We start from the raw sequence: 24,981 nt of genomic DNA, 5'->3' as shown, positions 1-24,981 counted from the left end.
CCCTGCTCAAACAAGGATCACAAAGCCTAGCATTTCACGTTCGGCCCTACACGAATTGTTGAATAGTCTTTCCACTCTCTCAATGTCGTAGTATCACCACTACCATAACCATTTCTGTTACTGCTGCTGCTGATGCTCATGCCAGTGACAATACCCGTACCAACCAATACTTGCTGCTCATCCGACTACAGTGACATTTTTTTTTTCACTTAAGCAATAGTGGAACCCCTCGGAATTAGTGGATGCTTGTTTGTTTCACTGCAGGATTCCACTTTTTCTTTAGAAGTCTCGAGAATTGAAAAAAAAAAAAAAAAAAGTGGAATCTCCGGTCAGTTTCCTGTTGGATATACAATTACCCTTTCTGTTTATATTTCCTATCCTGGAAGGATACCTAGAGATAACATCATACGAGAGATGTCTCGGCGGCTGTCATTTGTGTCTATCGATTCTGCGTGGTAGTGAAGGAGACCCTCTTTGAAAGCCTGTATGTGTTGTAGAAAAGTCATGTGAACGAGTCTCGTGTAATTTGCTAAAGGTTTTAGATGGGATTCCACATCTGCTTGTTCTTGTGGATCAGATATTTCCGTCTCCTGCAGAAATGGCATCTCGTTTCTTAGGGAAGTGATGAATTTGCAGAATTTGTGCACAATCTCGAGAATCTGCAATTGAATCTGTGCGAGTTGGGACAAACAACAATTAGTCATGATGTTGGTAAGAGATTCCTGGAGTAAAGTTTGAAGTGCTACAACAGTATCGGTTTGGGTGTTGACCACATGCGAAAACTCTTTGTCAACAACGTCTGTGGTGAAATATTCTAGTAGTAGTTTGACGAATTGGTTCATCTTGTTGTGAAGTAAACGGCAAGGGCGAATGAATTTTCTTGTTACGCGGGGACTGAACCGTTGTCTCCACAGTTTGTTCTTGTTGATCTCTGTCCAGGTATCATCAAGTAGGCGGCTGTAGTACTGCAGGATAAAGAGATACCTGGAGATCACTTGGTATTGAACAGTACAAGTACGAGTGACAATCACATTGAGTGGGTAAGGTACCAGTATTTCAAACTGTAAATGATGGATGACGCTGCCTTGATTCTTAGAATGGTTTTGTGAGTCGTAATCCTGTAAAAGCATGTTTCTCAAGGTTTCAAAATTGTTTGCACTCAAGAGACGGGTGCCAGAATCTTTAGCTATTGTTGTAGTGGCTCCATATTGAGCTACTGTACTTGCAAATGAATGGGGATCAAGCTGTAAATTGAGTAATTGAATGACCAGATCTTCATTGGATCGATGTTCCAATTCGAAATTTCGTCTAATTCTTGATTCTTCAATACCATTAGGTCGATACTTGCGAGTTAAGTCGACCATGTTGCGACCTAAAAATTTCATAAGGTTATGAGAATTTTGATATCCAAAGAAATGACGTTGTAACTGTAAGAGGAAGTCACCAAGAGAATACCCAGTTAGAAACAATTCTAGGCACAATGTATTTGCCCTTTGATACCATTCGTCAATGATTAATGCCCAAAGAGTGCCCTCCATCAATGACGATCCAAAATCCATGGCCATGGTAGAAGACTGTGTAACTGGTAATTGCTTTACGCCAAGGCTTGTCTTGACCACATTTAGAAGTTTACCAGTGACGAGAATCTTGAACATCAATTCACCATCATCCTTAACAGTTAAGTTGCGCGGCAGTGCATCTTTACGAATCATGTACCTTGTGTCCCATAACCTATCCCCGTACTTCAAACTCAAAGGCGTATCCTTCAATTGTCTCATTGTATCTATAACCATAAATTCGTCGTATGGATCATGTAGATGTCCCTGAGTCAACCAACTTTCTAGCATGGATCGATAATCCGTAGAGATATTTAATAGTAATGTTTTTAAAAAATGTACACCACTACGATCACCTAAGTTCTCCTGAATTAAATCTTGTAAAATTCTTAAAACAATCCCCCCTCTAGCTACTGGTAAAATCCTTGTATCCGTCGCTAAAATCACGTCGCTTTGTAGTTGGCCTTGATCCTTTAAATCATTCATAAAATTATCAAAATCAACCTGCGTTCTATCTACACTTTGTCTCATAGTAGTCTCCTTGTCGATTCTATCGCATACAGTGTACAGGAGATCCATCTGTTTTGCAATTTCAGCTTCATTTATTAATTGCTCCATTTCACGAATGGAGAAAGTGGTACTGTTTTTGAATTCAGGTTCCAATCTGGTTGCAATAAACTTCAAATAAGTATGTTGAAGGAATTGTCTAATTTCGTATCCTAATCGATGCAAAACCATGCCATGTTTAGGATCTGACCAATGCTCTACCACTTTCCCTAGTACAATGTAGTATTTCCCTAGTTTTGATAGCCTTTTACTAAAGCTTTTGAGTGAAGAATCCATCGTCTTTGCAATTTTGAACTCGGGTACACTATCGCTATATGGATCATATCGGTTGTTGTACCTGATGTATGCACCTTCTAGCCCAACCAAAACATTTAATAAATCACGTACCAGCAATGCCTCTCTTACACGGCTATGATCAGGGGAACTGATCTCCCTCAGAGAGTAAGACTTGAATTTTGGATTCACGCTTGAGAGCGGCTGACAATTAGCCAATCTGCCCAGCAGAGGAGGCCTCTCTTGGGTAAGATTTAGCCCAGCAAAATCTTCAACAGGCCTAACTTCCATATAAAAAATCTCTAAAGGGTGGGTAAAGAGTCCTTTTCTTTCTCTTGATAACGATGTTTACTGTTTGTATTTTGGGTCTGTTTATCTCATCTCAGTGCTTTCGCGGCTACACAAGAACCTGCCTTTCGTGTCGTGTGATTAGTATAAGGATGCGAACGGTCTAGCACCTGATTGGCGGCTATTTCTCGAGCTGAAATTACCCCAGTTCTACTCTACAGCATTTCAGCTCTAATTTGACGGGTCTCATGTAAGACAAGCCAGAATATTGGCCCCTACAGGTAGAATGACGTTCCCAGTGGCTTTATTTACTCATTACAATACGGTACTAGCTTAGACTTGGCAGTTTTGCTGGTACACTTCGTTCGATCTCCTCGCAGCTTGGAATGTCCTTTCTACTGCTTCTACAACAAGATTGACGATCGATAGCAAGGACCTTCATATTAAGAACTACCCGTATTGATGATAAACACAGTAAAATCTGCAGAAATACCTTGTAAGTAATAAAACTTTAAACATCTTGCACAAGATTAAGTGTTGTCGCACTATTTATGATATAAAATTGCGAAAATGCAAATTCGATAATCGTAGAATCCAATTATATTCCCTGTACAACATTAAAGAACAATTAATATCTCCAAGACTAGCATATATTGCAATCTTTCAGTTTATAAGAGCGGGTGCTCGAATATATATATATATATATATTGGGAGGTATCTGAGAATATTAAACTTTCTAACATCAAAATCCTTTAAAACAGCCTAAAAAACCGGTTCTACGAGCAAGACATAAAATTATCAAGAGGAACCAAATTATTCTGAAACTTGTAGCAACTGCCATTTCAAATACCAGTGTGTGAGTTTCGACTTACACAAACTCCTTACTTCAGTAATCAAATTGCAATATTCCAAGGATTCAAAAGTTCCCACGCACTATTTGCAACTAAGCGTAATTCTAATACTAAATACCAAGGTTGAAAACAAATAAATACCATAGTAAAATGCCCCAGAATTTTCTCACTGCAATAAAATTGTTCCCATATTCTTATACCGTAAGCTTCCAGCAATATCTTTATTTATTAGTATCTAATATAAAAGCAAGATGCAAGAGCACTTGTACATGTTAACATCATCCTAAAAATTTCAAAAAAACACCAAAAGATACCTAAAAATTCGCTGAATCTTTATAAGCTTGTCAATGCTTTTGATGGCCACCATACTGTTGATAATACATGATATTCATATCATCTTAATCGGTATTATCATCACTACACACGAAGTTTTTAGGAAGGTAGCGAACCCTTTGACTAGATTCCTAGTGGTTAACAGAGGTGGCAAATAACTACAAACCCCAAACTACTAATTGATTTATTAGAATTGAGTTCTAGCAGGAATCAAAGGTCGTTGGTGGAGTTGGATAGAAATGTTTTTAACAAGAAGTGAATATGACCGTGGTGTGAGTACCTTCTCACCAGAAGGTAGACTATTTCAAGTGGAATACTCTTTAGAAGCCATTAAATTAGGATCAACAGCCATAGGTATTGCCACTAGTGAAGGTGTGATTCTTGGTGTCGAGAAAAGAGCTAACTCACCACTACTGGAAGCAGATTCAATTGAAAAGATTCTAGAAGTGGATCGTCACATTGGATGTGCAATGAGTGGGTTAACTGCAGATGCACGTTCTATGATAGAACACGCCAGAACAGCAGCAGTGACACATAATCTTTACTACGATGAAAATATCAGTGTAGAATCATTAACACAATCCGTTTGTGATCTAGCGTTAAGATTTGGTGAAGGTGCATCAGGGGAGGAAAGATTAATGTCAAGACCATTCGGTGTTGCCCTACTGATTGCAGGTTATGATAAGGATGACGGATACCAATTATTCCATGCAGAACCTTCGGGAACATTCTACCGTTATAATGCTAAGGCTATTGGATCTGGTTCAGAAGGTGCACAGTCGGAATTACAAAATGAATGGCATTCCTCTTTGACTCTCAAAGAAGCTGAATTACTAGTGCTCAAGATTTTGAAGCAGGTCATGGAAGAAAAATTGGATGAAAATAATGCTCAATTGAGTAGTATCACTAAAGAGGAAGGTTTCAAAATATATGATGATAAGAAAACTGCAGAAATCATTAAGGCATTGAAAGAAAAGGAAGCTGAAGAAAGTCCTGAAGATGGAGACGTGGAGATGAATTAATAATTATATATTTCATTACTTGCACTTGTGTACTAGATAAGAGAGTAAAAAAAATTAGATTATGTGGAAACAAAATGTTACAACCAATTCCTTTATACACGGTTATACTCGCAATTTAACTAACGAGGTGAGAGTATTCTGGAATTTCCTTCATCTTGGTATTGAAAAATTTCTCCAGTCGATTAGCGTACTTGTAGTAGGAAGTATTCTCCCCGTTGTATAGGCGACAATTGTTAAAGATCAATCTTGCATCATAAACAAATTCCTCCATTTTGTCGTACCTATTATTATTCAAATTCATCTCCATTGTACTCAAATCCATAGGTTCCTTTATAAAATCGTAATAATCGGGGACTTCTTCTCTATTAACAGGCTGTAAAAACGGCCAGGCGGCAGCGTGATTTTGCATTTCTGTTAGTACATTTTGCATGGCGGCATAATGTGGACCTCTTTTCGGTATTTGGGCCAATTGATCCATTTCCGGTGTCCAACCAGCTTCTTTCAATCCTGGGATCGTCATGGGATCAATAGGTTTGATGTTACCCAAATCCCTGAAGGCAGCTAATCCCGGTCTTCTCATGTGAGATTTCGAAATTGTTCTTATCTTTCTCCTTAGTGCTGCCTCCTGCAGTAAAAGAATTTTTGCTGCGTCCAGATATCGTATTCGAGGTAACATGGAACATTGCATAAGTGTACCACCTTCATAATCTTTGATGTATCCCATCCAGATACTTTTCTCTAACGTTATCTCTTTCGTAAATCCCTGCTTCTTGAAATATCCTATGGCATAATTGTCTGCATAAGTTAAAAAATGTTTAATATTAGTACTAGATCGCACATAATCCTTTAAATGATTCATTAGATGTACACCGTACCCACGAACTTGTTCAGTAGAACTGATGGCACAAAATACAATCTCTGCAAACTCCCTTTTTTCAAACGGTCTATAAGTAATACCACCAACCACTGTGAACGGCCTTCTAACCACTGCCATAGACAAATGATTCCGATCATACACCAATCTCGCAATGTATTCCTTAGGCATCTTGGGCAATTGCTTTTGAAAAATATTCTTTAAACCTGTTAAAACCATCAAATTCTCCTTTGTATTATCATTATTGACCACTCTGAATTCTATTCTACCTTCTTTTTCCTCTATAACACTAGGTCTTTCTTTAAATTTGTATTCTATACCATCGAATTCAAATTTTGCAATTCCCTTCTCCTCATCCTCTATAATCTCATCCGAAACCTTAACACCGCTACTATTGCCATTCGATTGTTCCGACTGCTGCTGTGGTTGTTCTTGTTCTTGTTCTTGTTCTTTTTCATCTTCTTGATGGGTTGTTTCTTGTTGTTGCGGTTCCTCGGATGGCTTTTTGTCTGGTGCTTCAGATGGTTCTTCAGTTGGGATTTCAAATTGTCCTTCAGGTGGTTTTTTACCTGCCGTAGCCTCACTGACTTCTGAAGGATATTGTTGTCCATCATCTACAACATCTGCATCATCTTCAATTTTCACCTTTTTAGTCTCCGGTGCACTCAATTTTGTCTCACTTCGAGATCTGGCATGCTTACGTTTGGCTACCATTAAAAAGAAGCAATTGAATCACGGGTACCTTTCAAATATCGACCAATTCTCGACCTTTTTATACCTACATATGTTAGATGTTGATGTATATACCCATGAATCTTCCTCCGCGAATTGAATCGAAATTCATCTTTATACGAAAAAAGAAGGGCACGTGAAAAACACATGACAGAATAACAGAGGTTCTCTTAAACTAGAACCTCTATCTCTTCATCCTCTTCATCATCCCACTCTTGCACCACTTTATCTGCTTCCTCTTGTACTTTGGACAGTCCACATAGCCTTTCGATGTAGGTATGATCATCTAGAGCGGCTTTGACGAAATCCCAACCTGCTTCACGACATGCTTCAACCACTTGAGGACTGCAAGCAGAACAGTGATCGTATGCTGGAGTTTCTAATTTCAAAGTAGAGAAATGGTTTAGAAACCCTCTGATTTGATGAGGCACATCACCTAAAATGGACTCATCAGTATTATCTTTTAGTTGGAAAATGGAAACCATTAATTCAACCGCTTGCGAAGCAGCGATGAGCGCAACACCTGGCCTCGTCACAGTACACATCTCATCCAGTGTTCTATCCGTCAAACTATCTTTGGGAGCAACAACATCATTGCAGAAGTAACAACCGAGACGTTTGCCAAGACTATCCCTGTAGTTTCCATGACGCATGACGAGATAACTGTCAAATCCCAGTGCCGCATTCATGACTAACTTATTATTCATATTGCCCAAGACTGTGGGTAACCAGCGAGTTTCTCTAGAGTCCATCAGTAGAAAAATAACATCGTGTTCGTCCATTAACTTTCGTAATTTGGTAAAATTGGACTCTGCTGAGGAATCATCTACCGGAGGATGACCAATCATGGGCACGTCTAGCTGTATACCAGTGGCCTCCACCAGAGGGAAAATTTTCCTCAGGGCATCAGCAGCTGCTTGAGCTTTGGGCTTACCAACATCTTCAAAATTGAACAAGGGCTGCCTCACAGGGTTGGAATAGGAAACGGTACTGTTGTCAACTAATGTAATCTTCCTAACCCCCCATGCCATTAGAGATCGAGACACATAACACCCCAGAGTACCAGCTCCCAATAGCAAAACTTTTGTATCTTTAACCTTTTGTAAATCTATATCGGGTACAATTCTCCATTTCATTAATTTCAGATTTAAATCCACAGATTGATCGGCCACTTTTAAAGGATCAATCAAGCTGCTTAAATCGACCGCACGAGGCCCCAGTTTGCCTTGAGGATTGCGTTCCCAGCCGCTGACCTGTAAGGAGGATTCGTCTCCCCGATCCCGCAGGGAGAGCTTCAATCCAAAGCTGGAAGCGCCAGACCTGATGAAAAAGACGTTTAAGACTTCTACAGTTGGATTTTGATGCTTGAAGATCGCCAGGAAATTCTTGGCAAATGCAGCTGGTATCCGATCCATACGGCTTGGATCTCGAATCAATAAGGATTGGCAGTTTGATGCCCTTTCCACATCGTAGGGTACTATTTCTCCATCTGCCGTTTCGAGACCAACCCACTGATCCAAGTTTCGATCAAACCACGTAGCAAAAGATTGTTGGGGTGCTGGCAATTCCTCCAATTTTTCAATCAATAGACTCTTCCCTTGGAAACAAGGTACGCATGTCCAGTAAAAATACCTGTATTTCTTCAAATCTGCAAAACTAATGACGTAAAATCCAACACTTTGGTTAATATTCTTCAATCCTTTCTTCCAAAGTTCTCTAGCTTTTTCTTCTAGAAAGCTTTGCTTATCCAATGTCTTGAACTCCTCCATAACGTTATAATTATGGATCATACCCAGAATCGGCACACCTGTAGGGGAGCCCATAACTTCTTCATCGAAACTTTGTGCGTTTAGGTTCAAAGGCACACTTTTACTCGACCTAGGGACATTTTGTAATTCCAATTTGCTGTATAAAGGTTGTCCCCTAGAGTCTAGTTTTAACACATCCAGCTTTAAACGGGATAACTCTTGGAAAAAGGACGTGTCCAAGAAAGACTGTACTGGTGCTGCATAGCTAAGTTGTAAGCTAGACATCTCGATATCTTGATATCCGCTCAGATCCTATTGAGATCAAGGGATAATTGTTATTTCTAGTTAAACGATTGTGACTTTATGTTCCAGAATGACTATTGTGTTCGAATACAGCTACTGCAACTACAAGGAAGTTGTCACATACACAAGAGAAGATCATGTGACTGGATGACTGGTATCTAGCATTACATGGCTCCGCTATAGATCTAGCTCTATCTGTTACGGAATACGATCTATTATACAATTAGTACTAAATATTCTTTCTTATTTTTTTGGCCTCTACATGATAAACGAATGTATATCGATAGCGATCAGCGCCTATGCGTTTCCGCCATCTTCCAAAGTCATCTCGTCTAACTCGTCCAAAAGTTCATCCATGTTTATACGAGGAGTAGCTTCATCCTCATCTTCATCCATATCACCTTCGTTGACCGGCTCTGGTGGGTTGTTACTTCTGTACAGGTTAACGGATTGTCTCAATTCAGAATCTTCTTCCAATTCTTGCAAGAAAGTTTCGTAATCCATCTCGGCACGCTCCATCTCTTGTTTCTGTTGTCTTGAGCTATAGTCTGCAGAGGCGTCGATATCCTTGTGTTCCTTGGCCATTCTCTTCAACTTCCAGTTTCTGTTTCTCTTTGTGGTTCTTCTGTACAACTTCTTAACTAGAACCACATCTGGAATGCGATCCATATCCAAGGTATCGAAGAGATCAGAGTTGTAGTTAGCATTACCAATGTGATAGCCCATGACACTATCACCTGCGTGACAGATAGCACCTAAATGAGATCTCACGTAGTATTCTTGATCGTTAGAACCCAAATCGCTAGCTTTAGCCACTGTAATATCGGCAAGCACAAATCTACCTCTGCTTTCACCAGTAGGTTCCACGTCTAACACAATAAATTCTACAAGTTGACCAGCATCTGCCAATGAATTGAAAGGCTGTCTCCAGTAGACAGAAGCTGAGATATCAGCAGTTTGCAGGGTTCTTGGATCCATGAATTGGATTGAACTATTCACTCTGGAGCAGAGCACAAATTGAGAGATATTACCCAAGGATTTGGACAATTTCTTTGGTAGCACTACCAAGTCATCTCTACAGATGGGGACAATTTCCACAGAAAAGGTGAATTTGTAAGTAGAAGTACTAGACTGGATATCTTGAGAGATCAATTCTTCAGATTTCTTGTATCTAATGGGGATCACAGAGTTTAGGAAATCAATCATCTTCATAGCATGGTTCCTCTGTGCATAATAGAAATCCAACCCATCCTTTGCTTCCCTGATGGAAACTGTATCCACATGGGCGTTATGCTTCAAGATCAATTGTTCCAAAAAGAGAAAAGTTCTCTTATGTGGCACTTTTTGTCTAATTTGCACAGCTGCTCTCCATGTATGTGCTGTATAAGACTTAGCACAGTCTGGACACTGCATGGCAATAACGACGAATTCCACTTCGAAACTTTGTTGAATAATGGTATTCATCATAGCTTCACCTTGTACAGTAACTTTAATTCTAATACGTCTCGAATGTGGTTCGGTCCAGATAAACGATGCATCCACAAGTCTGATTTTAGTCAGACCCTTCAAACGACGTAGACAAATGGCTAAAAGCTCTCTAGATTCCAACTGAGCCTTAACCCATTGACCTGGAGGTTGCAAAAACCTTTCACAGTTTCTACAGAACGATAGGTGTGATTCTCTAGGAATACCATCTGTAATATCAACGTTCATCTTGATACAGTCATAGCACATTACTAACCCGGAGGACCCATCTATGGGCACACCACAGTTACAACATAGGACTGTTGCACCTTTTTGGTGCATATGATTCTGATCTAAAGGAGCGTAACTCATAATGGGCGTTAGATACTATATGAATATTCAAAGTGTACCTCCTGTGGACCTGTAGACTGGTTATTAGTTATTATGCTTGTGATGGGATGAGATGAGCTCTGCAAAAATTTTGTCATATTAGATATCCGATGAGCTGTCACGTGACCACATATCATAGTACAATGGTCAGGAAATATTATTGTTATTTTATGCCTATAGAGTATTTTTATTTGTTGCTGTTCTTCTTCTTCTTCTTCTTCTGATTGTCAAACAGTAGACCAAATGATTTCTTTTGGGTCTTTTCAATCCTTGGTTCGTCTTCCTCGCTCCCGCTATCTTGCGCTACTACAGGTTGTTTCTGCTGTTCTAATTTCCCAGTAATGTTCGAAGGATCTTGCTTCATCTCTTCTAGTTTACCCTTTCTCATTCTTCTCTTGAGGGCAAGCATGGCCTTTGTATCATCTTTTGACACCTTGTAAATATTATTACTATTGTCATTCGCCTGTGATCTATGCTGAGGTTTCCTTTTCTTGTTGGATAGCGTCTTTACTTTCTTATCACTCTGAACAAATTCACCAACGGTATTAATGTCTGTAGAGTTGTTTAAGTCATTGAAACTGAGTCCCGTACCTGTAGCAACTAGCGGTAAGGTAAAGAATTCCTTTTTACTCCGATTTAGCTCTTCCGGTCCTCCATTGGATCCCTGATCACCACCAAGCCAGTTGAGTACTGTACTGTTGATATTGCTAAAGGAATTTCTAAGTTTTGCCTGCAGAGCTAACTTCTCCTGGTTCTCTTTCCTCTGTGCCATCGATGCTTCTAATATGTATACATGTATATATGTATACTTCAGTAGTAATTTTTCGGCTCATCGCTTTTATGATATTGCATAATAATGTACTATTAAAAATACCAAGACTAATTACAAAATTTTAAATACAAACAATCTATCAATCTGTGCTCCTAAATCCCTTTTGGTTTTTCTTCTTACGTTGGATTTTCTTTTCACCAAAATTTTCTTTCTCCATAGCCATTAAAGATTCTCTCTTGGCCTTTGTAACACTGTTTAGACTTTTCCTGATAACCGCGGTATCGTGAACCTTATCACACTCTCCCATCTTTTTATTTATACGTTCTTCAATAGCCTGGATTCTAGAAATATCTCTTTGTGTTATGAATGAGATAGCATCACCCCTTCTACCAGCACGAGCGGTACGACCAGACCTGTGGATGAAAACATCTGGGTCCGATGGGATGTCGTAGTTAACCACTAACTGAACCGTTGGAATATCAAGACCTCTTGATGCAACGTCAGTAGCAATAAGAACACGAGCTGCATTGGCACGGAACCTGTGCAAAGAATTCGTTCTCTCTTGTTGTGGCATTTGTGAGTGTAATGAAGTTACTCTCACTCCCATAGCATATAGGGTCCTTCGCAGAATTTCAGCTGCCATAGTTCTATTTACAAATACCATGGCGGTCGAATCCTTATAATCCTCGCAGGTGAGCAATTGATACAAATAAGCTTCTTTGACATATTCCGGTACTAGGATGTATTCAGTCTTCAAAGACGAAGGAATTGCCACTTTATCCATACTAGCGACTTCATAAGTAAATAGTGGAGGTTTCCCTTCAGAGGGCGCATTCTCTAGGGCCCTCACTTGATCTGTGACGGTGGCGGTAAACAAAAGCGTCTGTCTTTTATTCTTGGGGGGCAATGCTCCAATGCATATAGCCAAATCCTTTGCGAACGTACCGGTTAAAAGACTATCAGCCTCATCAAGAACTAAAAATTTTGTTCTGATCAAACCACCTACAGTATCATCACCACTGTTCAAAATGTGATGTGCTAATCTACCCGGGGTGGCAATTATAAAGTGCGGTTTCCTCTGTAATTCTAATCCCTGTTTAACAATATCTTCACCACCTACAATGATACTCACCCTAATATTCATATTGCTTCCCAAAGCTGTAAATTGCTCCGCAATTTGCATAGCCAGTTCTCTGGTTGGTGTCAACACTACTCCGAACATACCACAGGGATCCTCCGACCATTTGGTCAACATAGGTGCACCAAATGCAATGGTTTTACCGGAACCAGTCTTAGCACCACCAATACAATCCCTTCCTTTCAAAATCTCCGGTATACATGCACTTTGAATAGTCGTCGGTTGACTAATTTTCATGGCATTCAAGGTCTCCACAAGCCATTTGGAGACTCCTAAAATTTTGAAACTCTTAACGCTACCTTCAGACATTTTCAGAAGCTTCGAAGAATGGACGATAAGGGTCTTTTTTTAGCTACCTCCTATGCGATGAGATGAGATGTGCTTGTAAAATTTTCAACATCCTCGGGTCAACAAAGAAAGTCAAAAAAGTCCGAGCCTTGGACTAACTTTAGACCAATTTCCCAGCACATTTGGCCATCTTATCCAATAGAAGATCGATATTTTCATTCTTAAGCGCACTGATAGGGACCGAATCCCAACCGTTAGCATCACAAAATTGCCTTATTTGTAAAAACTTATTCACTGATTGAGGATTTTCGTGATCGATATCGGCTTTATTGCAAACTACTAATACATTCTTAGTTCCAACTTTCTCCATACCTCCCAATTCTTGAAGTAAAATGTGGAAATCTTCTAAAGGATTTTCGTTGGCAATACTAATTACAAATACCCAACCTTTTGACCTTTCAATGTGTCTCAAAAATTCAAGACCCATACCTTTATCTTGTGCAGCATTCTCAATGATACCTGGTATATCTGCAACTGTGAAGCTAGGTTTATCAATACCTGGACTTATAGTACCTATACTTGGATTCAAAGTGGTAAATTCCCAATGCCCAATCTTAGGTTTAGCATTGGAAATTTTATTTAGGATGGTGGACTTTCCTGCATTAGGTAGACCCACTAGACCAAGATCCGCAATACTCTTTAATTCGAACAGAAATAGGCATTCTAAGCCGCTTCGACCAGCCTTGGCAAAACGTGGATTTCTTATCATATTAGTCAAAAAATGCATGTTTCCTAGACCGCCTTTACCGCCTTTCAAAAGGCAGATGGGATTTTCAGTTGGTACACCAAGATCTAGTCCATAGAGAGGAAATTTATCGTTGGAAAGTTCTGAATCGTACAAGGCATGATCGTAGTCCTCTACTTGCTTACTTAAATCGACAAACCAGTCCTTACTCTGGTGATAGTCTTCATCTTTTCCCTTAAATAACCAACCTTTTCCCGGTTCATAGGCATTTCTGAATAATTGAATGTCTCTAGGCTTGGTGTCATATTCATATCTTCCACTACAATGCATAGAAATCTTATTTTGATTAAGAATATCTCTCAAGGATGCACCAGGATTTGATTGCTGTTCTTTGACTATGTATTGTCTCACATCCTTAGGATCCAAACACCAACGCACAACGGTTCCAACTGGAACAGTGATTAAAATGTCTTTACCTCTAGCACCATCTAGTTGATCTGCTGCACCATTCGATCCATTATCAGCGATATAAGTAGTGCGGAGTTTTGCCAAAGAGTTGATACCTGTAGAAGCTCGCACGTAGACGCTACCACCATCACCACCGTCACCTCCATTTGGAGGTCCCACTGATCTATTGGCGTCTCTGAAAAAGGACACAATCCCATCACCACCATCACCACTTCGGCATTTAACTATTCTAATATCAACAAAGTTTCCTTGAGTGTGCTTCTGCTTATTAAACCCTTGTAAGTATTTTGTGGATGTAAAATTGGCAATAGCAGCCTTAACATCGATATAAGGGGACTCTGGTGGTGTGGAAACTACTTCAATGGGAAATCTGTTGAGACTTGATGATTCATGAGTTATTTGTTGCTTAGATTTAGACGCAGTTTTCTTCAAAGTACCCAATCTTTCTAACCACTGTTCATTATCTGCGGCTCGAGGAGAGTTATCGGGAGCTAGCGTAGAATTGGATCTGAGAATTCTAGATGCATAGGTCAAATTTCTAGGCTTCAGCATCATGTACAGATCTTACTATTCGTCTCTTCTCTTTCTGTTTGACCTTCTTACAAGAGCTCATCTCATCTCATCTCATCTCATCTAATCGATTTTTTTTCTTTTTCACTAGTCGCTATTTGAATGAAATAATACAAGAACTGATATATATTGGTATTACACAAATATCGTTACACTTAGATCCCCAATTATCTCCCCTGATTTGGGGTTGTGCTTATATTTACGTTTAAATCCTTTTCACACGACTGATCTGGTTCTTCCAATTTTGCCCTCAAGAGATCAATACTTTGAAGCATCTTCTTGATGGAATGGGCGCTATCTCCAAACATCAAATTTTCTATAGCATTCCAATTTCTCCTCCAGTAATTTACTTCTTTGTTGACTTCATTCAGTGTTTCTTGCAATGAATACTTATTTTCAATGGTATATTTAGCACGTTCCATCTTAATTTGGTCCAAATACTGATCTAATTGTGACTGTAAATGTGTAGAATCTTTATCAGGGTTAGCCAACTGCTCAAGAATGGATTGCATGCCATCTGGTGGGCTCCAATTATCTACCACGAATTCACTTACTTCAGGATCTGATATTTCAATCTGCTTGGCTAAGTCCACTGAGAGCCTCTGTAAAAGGTTGACGTAGTCTAGCGATTCCTTATTTACATGTTCCATCAAGGTCACGTACTCTTTCAAACCTTGCACATTTTGCAATTTGCTATGATTCTCATTACGTCTAAACCTTTTACCATTGGTAACTTGAGACTCTCTGGTCTTGTATTTAGTATATCTCAAATCAATGGAGCTAGATACTAACTTTTCATGAGATTCTGCCAGATACTGCAAAGATTGTAACTGATCATCCTCTGATTTGCCAGGTTCCGCCAAATTTTTTAATATTTGTAAAACATCTTGCAACTGCTCATAGTTCTGCTGAAGAGCCTGGTCTTCCTCACATAAGGAATCAAAATACGTGAATTCTAAATCTGCAGACATAGCATCGACAAAGTAATAGACTTTAAATCCCTTTTTCAACGGCTTTTATTCATCTAACCTGTGTTCCACAGTAGTTATGGCTATCAAAGTTTGTGATGCGAGCGGGTTCTCATCATCATTAAACTACCTTGGACAGAAATCATCAACATGAAGGACATTCTTTAAATGCAAAACTAAACCGATATAGTTTCGCTAAACCCCTCAATTGATGAACTCTGATAATCAATTATATTTACTGACTGATGTCAAGTCGAATTTAAGGAAATCCTCGCTGGAATTGTCCCAATGGAAGTTACACAGATCTGCGAAATGGTCCGCAGAAGCATTATGTGGAATGCCAGAGATGCCGCCTGCAACAAAGGCATCAACAAGTATCCCTACTGGTATGGCAGATGATGAATCACCCCTAAGGAAAAGAATAGATTTATCATTGCAGAATTCTTTAGTTCACCATAACAATTTTGGTCTTTCGGAATCAGAATACGATCTTTATCTATTGGCATCATCCTTATTCGATTGTAAAGAGTTTGATAGATGCGCATATTTTCTCAAAGACGTCACTAACCCATGTCTTAAATTCTACAAATTATACTGTGATTATCTATCATGGGATAAGAAAGTGCGTGGGAATATGGAAAGTGTATTAACTACTGGTAAAAACCCCAAACAATCAACCCATCGAGATCCCAATGGTGATGGGGATAATGAGAGCGAAAAAGATTTTCAAGCAAGCAACAGTCCCAGGATGGCTTCCACAGGTGATAGTAATCAGAGCCCCGTTTCCACTATTTTGAGAGAATTGAATTCTTATCTGGACACTACGGTGGTTCACCTAAACAATGGCATTGGATTGGCATTGTTATATTATTTGAAAGGTATTCTACTGAAATTAAATGATAACAGAGCTCATGCCATGTCTTTTTTCTTAAAGTCATTATCATGTTATTCTTTCAATTGGGCTTGCTGGCTTGAGCTATTAGACTGCTTAAGTCGACCTGATGAATCACTGTTACTGATAAAATATTTGGATCAAAAATTCTGTTTAGAGCCAACAGAAAACTTGGGGTCACAGGCTGATACTCATCAAAATATTATGATAAGATTCTTCAAATTGGTACTTTTCCAAGAATTTAGTGGTAATACTTATGATTTTGCTCATGAACTTGAATACTTACATGGATTTTTCCCCAATTTCGCTTATCTGAAGGCTCAAAATGCATTGATAACTTACAATTACATGGATTATTTGAATTCCGAAAGTTTATTTAACGAAGTGGTTAAATCAGATCCATATAGGCTGGATGATCTAGATACCTATTCCAACATTTTGTACGTGATGCAAAAACATTCAAAATTGGCATATCTGGCACAATTCACTTCACAAGTGGATAAATTTAGGCCAGAGACCTGCTGCATTGTAGCCAATTACTACAGTGCTCGACAAGAGCATGAAAAATCTATCATGTACTTCAGAAGAGCTCTCACGCTGAACAAAAATTGTACTAGTGCCTGGACGCTAATGGGCCATGAATTCGTCGAACTGAAGAATTCTCATGCTGCCATCGAATGCTACCGCCGTGCTGTTGACATAAATGCAAGAGATTTCAAGGCATGGTACGGATTAGGACAGGCTTATGAGGTGTTGGATATGCATCTTTACTCCCTTTACTATTTTCAAAAGGCATGCACTTTAAAACCACTCGATAGACGAATGTGGCAGGCATTGGCAGCCTGCTATGCTAAAGTCGGTAATAGACAAGAAGCTATCAAATGTTATGAAAGAGCACTACAATTGTCATTACATGCGGATCAGGATTCCGTAATATTATACCGTCTCGCAGACTTGTACGAACAAATTCATGAACTCGATAGTTGTAAAGAATTTATGGTGCGTTGTGTTGAAGTAGAAAAGTTCACAGAAGGTCTTGTCACTGATGAAACTGCAAAAGCAAGACTTTGGTTGGCTAAATATGAAGCTAAAAGGAAGAATTTCGAAGAGGCATACAATTACGCGGTTGGTGTATCGCATGGCACATCTCAAGAGATAGAAGAGGCAAGAGCCATAGCGAGAGAATGCCGAAGAAGAATTCAATGATTAAATATACAACTAAAATAGATATATAAGGATTAAGTCTGAAACAATCTGGGCGGTTAAAATCTATCTTACATGCACTCTTCCCTGTCCGCCTTTATATATTCGGGTAACCACTCTCGCTCTTCAACTAGCCGATGAGTTTAGAACTGAAGCTAAACATGTAGATTGGACCGATGATTTACAACAAGAAGAATAAAAGAGTAAAGCTTTTCAAGCCGAGTTAGGTTCCTAAAGTTGCAGATGAATAATTCTGATTCTCCACCACCACCTCCTCCCCCACCGGAGCTATTTGAGCCCGATGGCATGGAGCTTCCGCCACCCCCACCACCTCCATTAGATGATAATGATGATAACATGTTACCACCACCTCCTCCCCCGGGTCTTGACGATGATGCAGATTTCATGGAGCAACCACCACCGCCACCTTCACCATCAATGCCACCGCCTCTCCCCCCACCAACAATTAATGATGGAAATGATAAAATGAACAATTTAGATAATGTGCTTAATGGGAAGCTGCCGAATGGGATGAAAAGGAAATTAGAGGATGGAAAGGTTTCCAAGGTTAGCCGCAAAAAGTTGAAAAAGCTCAAGAAATCTGGAAGGGGCCAAGTTCAAGCTCAAAAGCCTGAGTTACCACCCGAACATTTAAGAAAGATTATTGAAAGCCATACGGATATGACATCGAAAAGATTCAATCACGAGAAGAGAGCTTTCTTGGGAGCTTTGAAGTACATGCCTCACGCAATTTTGAAACTTTTAGAAAATATGCCACAACCCTGGGAACAAGTAAAAACGGTCAAGGTGCTTTATCACGCTACGGGCGCCATCACTTTCGTCAACGAGATTCCAAGAGTCATCGAACCTGTATACATTGCTCAATGGTCGACTATGTGGCTTGCCATGAGAAGGGAAAAGCGTGACAGAACTCATTTCAAGAGGATGAGATTCCCTCCTTTTGATGACGATGAACCGCCAGTATCCTATTCCGACAATATTCAAACGCTAGAGCCCCCAAATCCAATATACTTGCAACTGGACAATTATGAGGATAAATTGGTAAAAGAATGGCTTTACGACTCAAAGCCGCTTATAAATAACCAGGGAAAAGTTAATGGAACATCTTACAAGACATGGTATCTTTCGCCACAAATTATGGCTAATTTAAACAGACTATCCACCCCTCTTAAGAGTGAAATTCATGATGATAACCATTACTATCTTTTTGATAAGAAATCTTTTTTTACATCCAAAGCATTGAATAATGCTATACCGGGTGGTCCCAAATTTGAACCACTGTATCCCCACGAGGAAGAAGAGGATTACAATGAATTTAATTCGATCGATAGAATCATTTTCAGAGTTCAGATACGAAGTGAATATCGAATAGCATTTCCTCATTTGTATAACTCTCGTCCCCGTTCAGTGCAAATGTCGTGGTACAGTAAACCAATATGTTGCCTCCCTAACAGAGAGGAAGATCCTGATTTACCCACTTTTTCCTTCGATGTTATGTTCAATCCAATTACAAGAACTCAGAACAAGAAGAATCAAAGATCGGATAATGATGAATTTACGTTGAATGAAGATTTCACAGCACTTATGACAAACGAAGAGCTTGAGTTACCGGAGACCAAGGATGCTTTTGACCTCTACCATTCACCATATCCTTTCAATAAAAACTCCGGAAGAATGGTACGAGCTCAAGATGTCACCCTGGTAAAAAATTGGTACCTACAGAGATCTGATCAGGATTTTCCGCTAAAGACGAGGGTATCTTATCAGAGATTATTAAAATCACATGTCTTTAACGAACTCAAGACTAAAAAGCCTGCTGACGTTAAAAAGGTAAAGCTACTTAAAAGCCTGAGAAATACTAAATATTTTCAGCAAACGACTATAGACTGGGTGGAAGCTGGTTTACAATTATGTCGGCAAGGTCATAATATGTTAAATCTCTTGATTCATCGTAAGGGATTGACCTATCTGCATTTGGATTACAACTTTAATTTGAAACCAACCAAGACGTTAACCACAAAAGAGCGTAAAAAGTCAAGGTTTGGGAATGCCTTTCACCTAATGAGAGAGATTTTGAAAATGATTAAACTGTTAGTAGATGCTCATGTTCAATTTCGATTAGGAAATGTAGATGCCTTTCAATTGGCAGATGCAATCTATTATATTTTCAACCATCTAGGCCATTTGACTGGGATTTACAGGTACAAATATAAAGTCATGCATCAGATACGTGCTTGTAAAGATTTAAAGCACGTAGTCTATCATAGGTTTAATAAAATTATTGGCAAGGGACCCGGATGTGGGTTCTGGCAACCAGCTTGGAGAGTTTGGATTTTCTTTATGAGAGGAATTATCCCGCTATTGGAAAGGTGGTTAGGAAACCTTTTGGTTCGTCAATTTGAAGGACGTAATAATGAAATAATAAAAACCACCACTAAACAGCGAGCAGATGCATATTTTGACCTGGAACTTAGAGCCTCTGTAATGAAGGACATCCTAGAAATGATTCCTGAGGGAATCAGACAGGACAAGGCAAGGACCATTCTGCAACATTTGAGCGAGGCCTGGAGATGTTGGAAAGCGAATATTCCATGGGACGTTCCAGGAATGCCAATTCCCGTAAAGAAAATAATTGAAAGATATGTTAAGGCCAAGGCAGATGGTTGGGTATCAGGAGCACACTCGAATCGTGAACGCATCAAGAAGGGGACACACGTAGAGAAAACAGCTTTAAAGAAAAACTTAGGCCGAATGACAAGACTTTGGATTAAATATGAACAAGAAAGACAACAGCAAATCGAGAAGAATGGGCCTGAAATTACGCCTGATGAAGCCACCGCAATATTTTCCACTATGGTGGACTGGTTGGAGAAAAGAGACTTTTCGCCAATCCCTTTCCCTCCTTTGGCATATAAAAATGACACAAAAATACTCGTCTTGACTTTGGAAAACCTAAAAGATGCTTATGGTTCGAAAGTGAGATTGAATTCTGCTGAACGTGAAGAACTGGCTCTTATCGAAGCAGCATATGATAATCCTCATGAAACACTCAATAGAATAAAGAAATATCTTTTAACTCAGCGTGTGTTTAAACCCGTGGAATTATCTATGGTGGACCATTATCAAAATATCGCACCAGTTTATACTGTTGATCCTCTCGAGAAATTAACAGATTTATACCTAGATCAATATCTCTGGTATGAGGCCGATGAAAGAAAACTGTTCCCCAACTGGATTAAACCTAGTGACTCTGAAATACCACCACTATTGACTTACAAGTGGTGCCAAGGTGTGAACAACCTTTCTGAGGTCTGGGATGTATCGAAAGGCCAGTCGACCGTCATGATGGAAACTAAGCTCGAAGAAATGGCTGAGAAAATTGATTTCACCTTACTCAATAGACTATTGAGATTAATTGTTGATCCCAATATTGCTGACTATATGACAGCAAAAAATAATGTTATTCTAAATTATAAAGACATGAGCCATGTTAATAAGTATGGTCTCATCCGAGGTCTTCAATTTTCTTCCTTCATATACCAGTATTACGGACTGATGATGGATATTTTAATGTTGGGAATTGATAGGGCGATGGATTTCGCTGGTCCCCCCAATGATCCTAATGACTTCTTACAGCTAAAACATCCAAGTGTAGAAAAGAAGCAACCAATAAAATTATATGCTCGTTATCTGGATACAGTGTATGTCTTATTCCATTTCGAAGAAGAAGAAGCTAATGAGTTGACAGACGATTACTTATCAGAAAACCCTGACCCAAATTTTTCCAATGCTGTTGGATATAATAATAAAAGGTGCTGGCCAAGAGATGCACGTATGCGGCTTGTGCGTGAGGATGTAAATCTGGGACGAGCTGTGTTTTGGGAAATGCAAGGCAGAGTACCAGCTTCATTGACAAAGATCAAATGGGATAATAGTTTTGTATCAATCTACAGCAAAAACAATCCAAATCTTTTATTCTCCATGTGTGGATTTGAAGTTCGGATCCTCCCAAAGCAAAGGACCAACGAGGTGATTTCTACAGGTGAAGGTGTCTGGGATTTAATAGATGAGCGAACAAAGCAAAGGACCGCCAAAGCCTTTTTAAAGGTATCACAAGAAGAAATCGAGAGGTTTGATAGTAAAATAAGAGGAATCCTCATGGGTTCGGGTTCTACAACTTTCTCTAAAGTTGCCTCCAAGTGGAATACAGCGCTGCTCTCACTATTTACCTACTTCAGAGAAGCAATCGTGGCAACCGAACCTCTACTAGATATATTGGTTAAATCTGAAACAAAAATCCAGAATAGAGTTAAACTAGGGCTTAACTCAAAGATGCCTACTCGTTTCCCCCCTGCCGTGTTCTACACCCCGAAAGAACTTGGTGGTCTGGGGATGCTAAGTGCATCTCACATCTTGATCCCTGCTGCTGATCGCACGTACTCAAGACAAACAGACACTGGCATTACCCATTTTCGTGCCGGTATGACACATGATGATGACAAATTAATTCCGACCATCTTCCGTTACATTACTACCTGGGAGAATGAATTTCTGGATTCTCAGAGAGTTTGGGCTGAATACGCAACCAAAAGGCAAGAAGCCATTCAGGAGAATCGTAGAATAGCATTCGAAGAATTGGAAAGTTCTTGGGATAGAGGTATTCCACGTATCAGCACTTTATTTCAGAGGGACCGTCACACATTGGCCTATGACAGAGGCCATAGGATTCGCAGAGAATTCAAGCAATTCTCATTGGAACGTAATAGTCCCTTTTGGTGGACTAATGCTCATCATGATGGTAAGCTTTGGAATTTGAATGCTTACAGGACAGATGTCATTCAAGCCCTTGGTGGTATTGAAACAATCCTAGAACACACTTTGTTCAAAGGCACAGGTTTCAGCTCTTGGGAAGGATTATTTTGGGAAAAGGCTGCTGGATTTGAGGATTCCATGCAATTCAAGAAACTAACGCACGCCCAGAGAACTGGTTTAAGCCAAATTCCAAATAGAAGATTCACACTTTGGTGGTCACCCACTATTAATAGGGCAAATGTTTACGTGGGCTTTTTAGTTCAATTGGATTTGACAGGAATTTTTCTACACGGTAAGATTCCCACTCTAAAGATCTCACTGATTCAAATATTCAGAGCTCACTTATGGCAAAAGATTCATGAAAGCATTGTATTCGATTTATGTCAAATATTAGATGGACAGCTTGATGTTTTGCAGATCGAGAGTGTTAACAAAGAAGCTGTTCACCCTCGTAAATCCTATAAAATGAACTCATCTGCCGCGGACATAACGGTAAACAGTATCCACCAGTGGGAAGTTTGCAAACCGTCTTTACTTCATGCAACTAACGATAATTTTAAAGCTGCATTGACTGACAAAATGTGGGTGGATGTACAACTACGTTATGGTGATTATGACTCGCATGACATTTCTAGATATGTTCGTGCGAAGTTTTTGGATTATACTACTGACAGTGTCAGTATGTATCCATCTCCTACGGGTGTCATGGTTGGAATCGACCTAGCCTACAACATGTATGATGTTTACGGAAATTGGTTCAACGGATTAAAACCTTTAATGCAAAATAGTATGAGAACCATTATGAGGGCAAACCCTGCCCTTTATGTTCTTCGTGAAAGAATACGGAAGGGTCTACAAATCTATCAATCCAACGTTCAAGAACCATTTTTGAACTCATCAAACTACGCGGAACTGTTCAATAATGATACTAAGCTTTTTGTGGATGATACCAACGTTTACAGGGTTACTGTACATAAAACTTTCGAAGGAAATGTCGCAACAAAGGCTATTAACGGTTGTATTTTTACATTGAATCCGAAAACAGGGCATCTATTCCTTAAGATCATCCACACCTCTGTTTGGGCTGGTCAAAAGCGGTTGAGTCAACTAGCTAAGTGGAAGACTGCAGAAGAAGTTAGTGCCTTAGTGAGATCTCTTCCAAAAGAAGAGCAACCAAAGCAAATTATTGTCACTCGTAAAGCAATGTTAGATCCCCTGGAAGTTCATATGTTAGATTTCCCCAACATTTCAATAAGACCAACAGAATTGAGGCTACCATTTGCGGCTTCCATGGCAATTGACAAGCTGTCAGATACCGTGCTCAAAGCTACAGAGCCGCAAATGCTTTTGTTCAATATATATGATGATTGGTTAGAAAGAGTTTCCTCTTACACGGCTTTCTCAAGAATTATTCTGCTTTTAAGGGGATTGAAAACGAATGAAGAGAAGGCCAAAATGATATTGCTGGGAGATCCAACTATTCCAATCAAGTCACATCATTTATGGCCTTCATTTACTGATGAACAATGGATTGAAGTCGAGTCCAAGATGCGTGACTTGATTCTGGAGGAATACAGCAAAAAGTACAACGTCAATATCTCCTCATTAACTCAAACCGAAATCAAGGACTTGATACTTGGCCAGGATGTCAAGGCTCCATCAGTGAGAAGACAAAAGATGGCGGAGCTGGAAGCCGCCAAGAATGATTCCACAAGGGATGACGAGCTGGAAACTGGTGCATCCACGGTAATGAAGACAAAGACTGTGAATGCCCAAGGTGAAGAAATTGTCGTTGTAACATCCGCCAACTATGAAAACCAAGCGTTCAGTTCCAAGAACGAGTGGAGGAAGAACGCTATTGCTAACAGCTTATTATACTTACGTTTAAGAAACATTTACATTGCATCAGAAGATTTCATAGAGGAAAAGCCAGTATTCGTTCTACCAAGGAATTTGCTCAAAAAGCTAGTGGAAATTTCAGACGTAAAAATACAGGTGGCGGCTTATCTTTATGGTTCGTCTCCTGCAGATCATCCAAACATCAAGGAAATTAAAACAATCGCCCTGATACCGCAACTGGGGAACAGTAAGGCTGTTCAATTGGGTAAGATCCCTAATGGTGATACAAATCCACAGTTGGACGGATTAGAACTGTTAGGTTGGATCCATACTCAGACTGAAGATATAAAGTTTATGACTGCCTTCGATGTGGCAACTCATGCAGATCTGTTCAGCTCTGTTAAACGTGAAGCCATTGATTTGACAGTTTGCCTGGCACAAGGATCTGTTTCATTAGCCGCATACAATCTAACAGATGAAGGTTATTCTTGGGGAATTCAGAACAAGGACGTTATAACAACAACACCAGAGGAATTTGATCCAAGTTATAGCGAACACGCACAATTATTACTCTCTGAACGTATTATGGGTAACTTTTTAGTGCCTTCTACAGATGTTTGGAATTTCACTTTCAGTGGTGCAACATTTGATCCAAGCTTGGACTACGAATTAAAAGTTGGTATCCCGCTGGAATTCTACAACGAAATGCACAGAGTTATACATTTCATGCAATTTAACGAATTGGCTGGTGATGAAGCATTAGAAGCCGAGCAAGAAGATGTACTTGCTTGATTGTAATACTATTTACATTTATGTATGTCAAATTAATCATATAATCAATCATTCTTGATGTTCGCGAACTCA

General features: G+C 39.5%; 11 protein-coding genes across 11 annotated transcripts; 3 read left to right on the top strand and 8 right to left on the bottom strand.

Moving 5' to 3' along the window:
• Positions 1 to 374: 374 nt before the first annotated feature.
• On the bottom strand, positions 375 to 2,687 carry SPC97 (gamma-tubulin-complex subunit SPC97; the record flags this gene model as incomplete). The annotated part of the gene is made up of 1 exon (XM_002496112.1): positions 375 to 2,687. One exon carries the CDS (start codon positions 2,685 to 2,687, stop codon positions 375 to 377), a length of 2,313 nt encoding a protein of 770 aa, XP_002496157.1.
• A 1,420-nt stretch (positions 2,688 to 4,107) lies between these two features.
• Positions 4,108 to 4,890, top strand: PUP2 (proteasome core particle subunit alpha 5; the record flags this gene model as incomplete). The annotated part of the gene is made up of 1 exon (XM_002496111.1): positions 4,108 to 4,890. The coding sequence occupies one exon, from the start codon at positions 4,108 to 4,110 to the stop codon at positions 4,888 to 4,890; it is 783 nt and encodes a 260-aa protein (XP_002496156.1).
• Positions 4,891 to 5,005: 115 nt separating this feature from the next.
• Positions 5,006 to 6,478, bottom strand: GCN5 (histone acetyltransferase GCN5; the record flags this gene model as incomplete). Its single annotated transcript, XM_002496110.1, has 1 exon — positions 5,006 to 6,478. The coding sequence occupies one exon, from the start codon at positions 6,476 to 6,478 to the stop codon at positions 5,006 to 5,008; it is 1,473 nt and encodes a 490-aa protein (XP_002496155.1).
• Positions 6,479 to 6,666: 188 nt separating this feature from the next.
• On the bottom strand, positions 6,667 to 8,529 carry ATG7 (Atg7p; the record flags this gene model as incomplete). Its single annotated transcript, XM_002496109.1, has 1 exon — positions 6,667 to 8,529. The coding sequence occupies one exon, from the start codon at positions 8,527 to 8,529 to the stop codon at positions 6,667 to 6,669; it is 1,863 nt and encodes a 620-aa protein (XP_002496154.1).
• Positions 8,530 to 8,844: 315 nt separating this feature from the next.
• Positions 8,845 to 10,383, bottom strand: NMD3 (ribosome-binding protein NMD3; the record flags this gene model as incomplete). The annotated part of the gene is made up of 1 exon (XM_002496108.1): positions 8,845 to 10,383. One exon carries the CDS (start codon positions 10,381 to 10,383, stop codon positions 8,845 to 8,847), a length of 1,539 nt encoding a protein of 512 aa, XP_002496153.1.
• A 205-nt stretch (positions 10,384 to 10,588) lies between these two features.
• Positions 10,589 to 11,173, bottom strand: NOP19 (Nop19p; the record flags this gene model as incomplete). The annotated part of the gene is made up of 1 exon (XM_002496107.1): positions 10,589 to 11,173. The coding sequence occupies one exon, from the start codon at positions 11,171 to 11,173 to the stop codon at positions 10,589 to 10,591; it is 585 nt and encodes a 194-aa protein (XP_002496152.1).
• Positions 11,174 to 11,312: 139 nt separating this feature from the next.
• Positions 11,313 to 12,620, bottom strand: DBP8 (ATP-dependent RNA helicase DBP8; the record flags this gene model as incomplete). The annotated part of the gene is made up of 1 exon (XM_002496106.1): positions 11,313 to 12,620. The coding sequence occupies one exon, from the start codon at positions 12,618 to 12,620 to the stop codon at positions 11,313 to 11,315; it is 1,308 nt and encodes a 435-aa protein (XP_002496151.1).
• Positions 12,621 to 12,759: 139 nt separating this feature from the next.
• Positions 12,760 to 14,367, bottom strand: MTG2 (putative GTPase MTG2; the record flags this gene model as incomplete). The annotated part of the gene is made up of 1 exon (XM_002496105.1): positions 12,760 to 14,367. One exon carries the CDS (start codon positions 14,365 to 14,367, stop codon positions 12,760 to 12,762), a length of 1,608 nt encoding a protein of 535 aa, XP_002496150.1.
• Positions 14,368 to 14,549: 182 nt separating this feature from the next.
• On the bottom strand, positions 14,550 to 15,353 carry THP2 (Thp2p; the record flags this gene model as incomplete). The annotated part of the gene is made up of 1 exon (XM_002496104.1): positions 14,550 to 15,353. The coding sequence occupies one exon, from the start codon at positions 15,351 to 15,353 to the stop codon at positions 14,550 to 14,552; it is 804 nt and encodes a 267-aa protein (XP_002496149.1).
• A 208-nt stretch (positions 15,354 to 15,561) lies between these two features.
• Positions 15,562 to 17,448, top strand: CDC23 (anaphase promoting complex subunit CDC23; the record flags this gene model as incomplete). Its single annotated transcript, XM_002496103.1, has 1 exon — positions 15,562 to 17,448. The coding sequence occupies one exon, from the start codon at positions 15,562 to 15,564 to the stop codon at positions 17,446 to 17,448; it is 1,887 nt and encodes a 628-aa protein (XP_002496148.1).
• Positions 17,449 to 17,688: 240 nt separating this feature from the next.
• PRP8 (U4/U6-U5 snRNP complex subunit PRP8) lies at positions 17,689 to 24,909 on the top strand (the record flags this gene model as incomplete). Its single annotated transcript, XM_002496102.1, has 1 exon — positions 17,689 to 24,909. The coding sequence occupies one exon, from the start codon at positions 17,689 to 17,691 to the stop codon at positions 24,907 to 24,909; it is 7,221 nt and encodes a 2,406-aa protein (XP_002496147.1).
• Positions 24,910 to 24,981: the final 72 nt, after the last annotated feature.

Source organism: Zygosaccharomyces rouxii (assembly GCF_000026365.1).
Source record: "Zygosaccharomyces rouxii strain CBS732 chromosome C complete sequence".
NCBI lineage: Eukaryota > Fungi > Ascomycota > Saccharomycetes > Saccharomycetales > Saccharomycetaceae > Zygosaccharomyces > Zygosaccharomyces rouxii.
The sequence above is the reverse complement of the archived record's forward strand: the minus strand, read 5'-3'. Positions and strand labels throughout refer to the sequence as shown.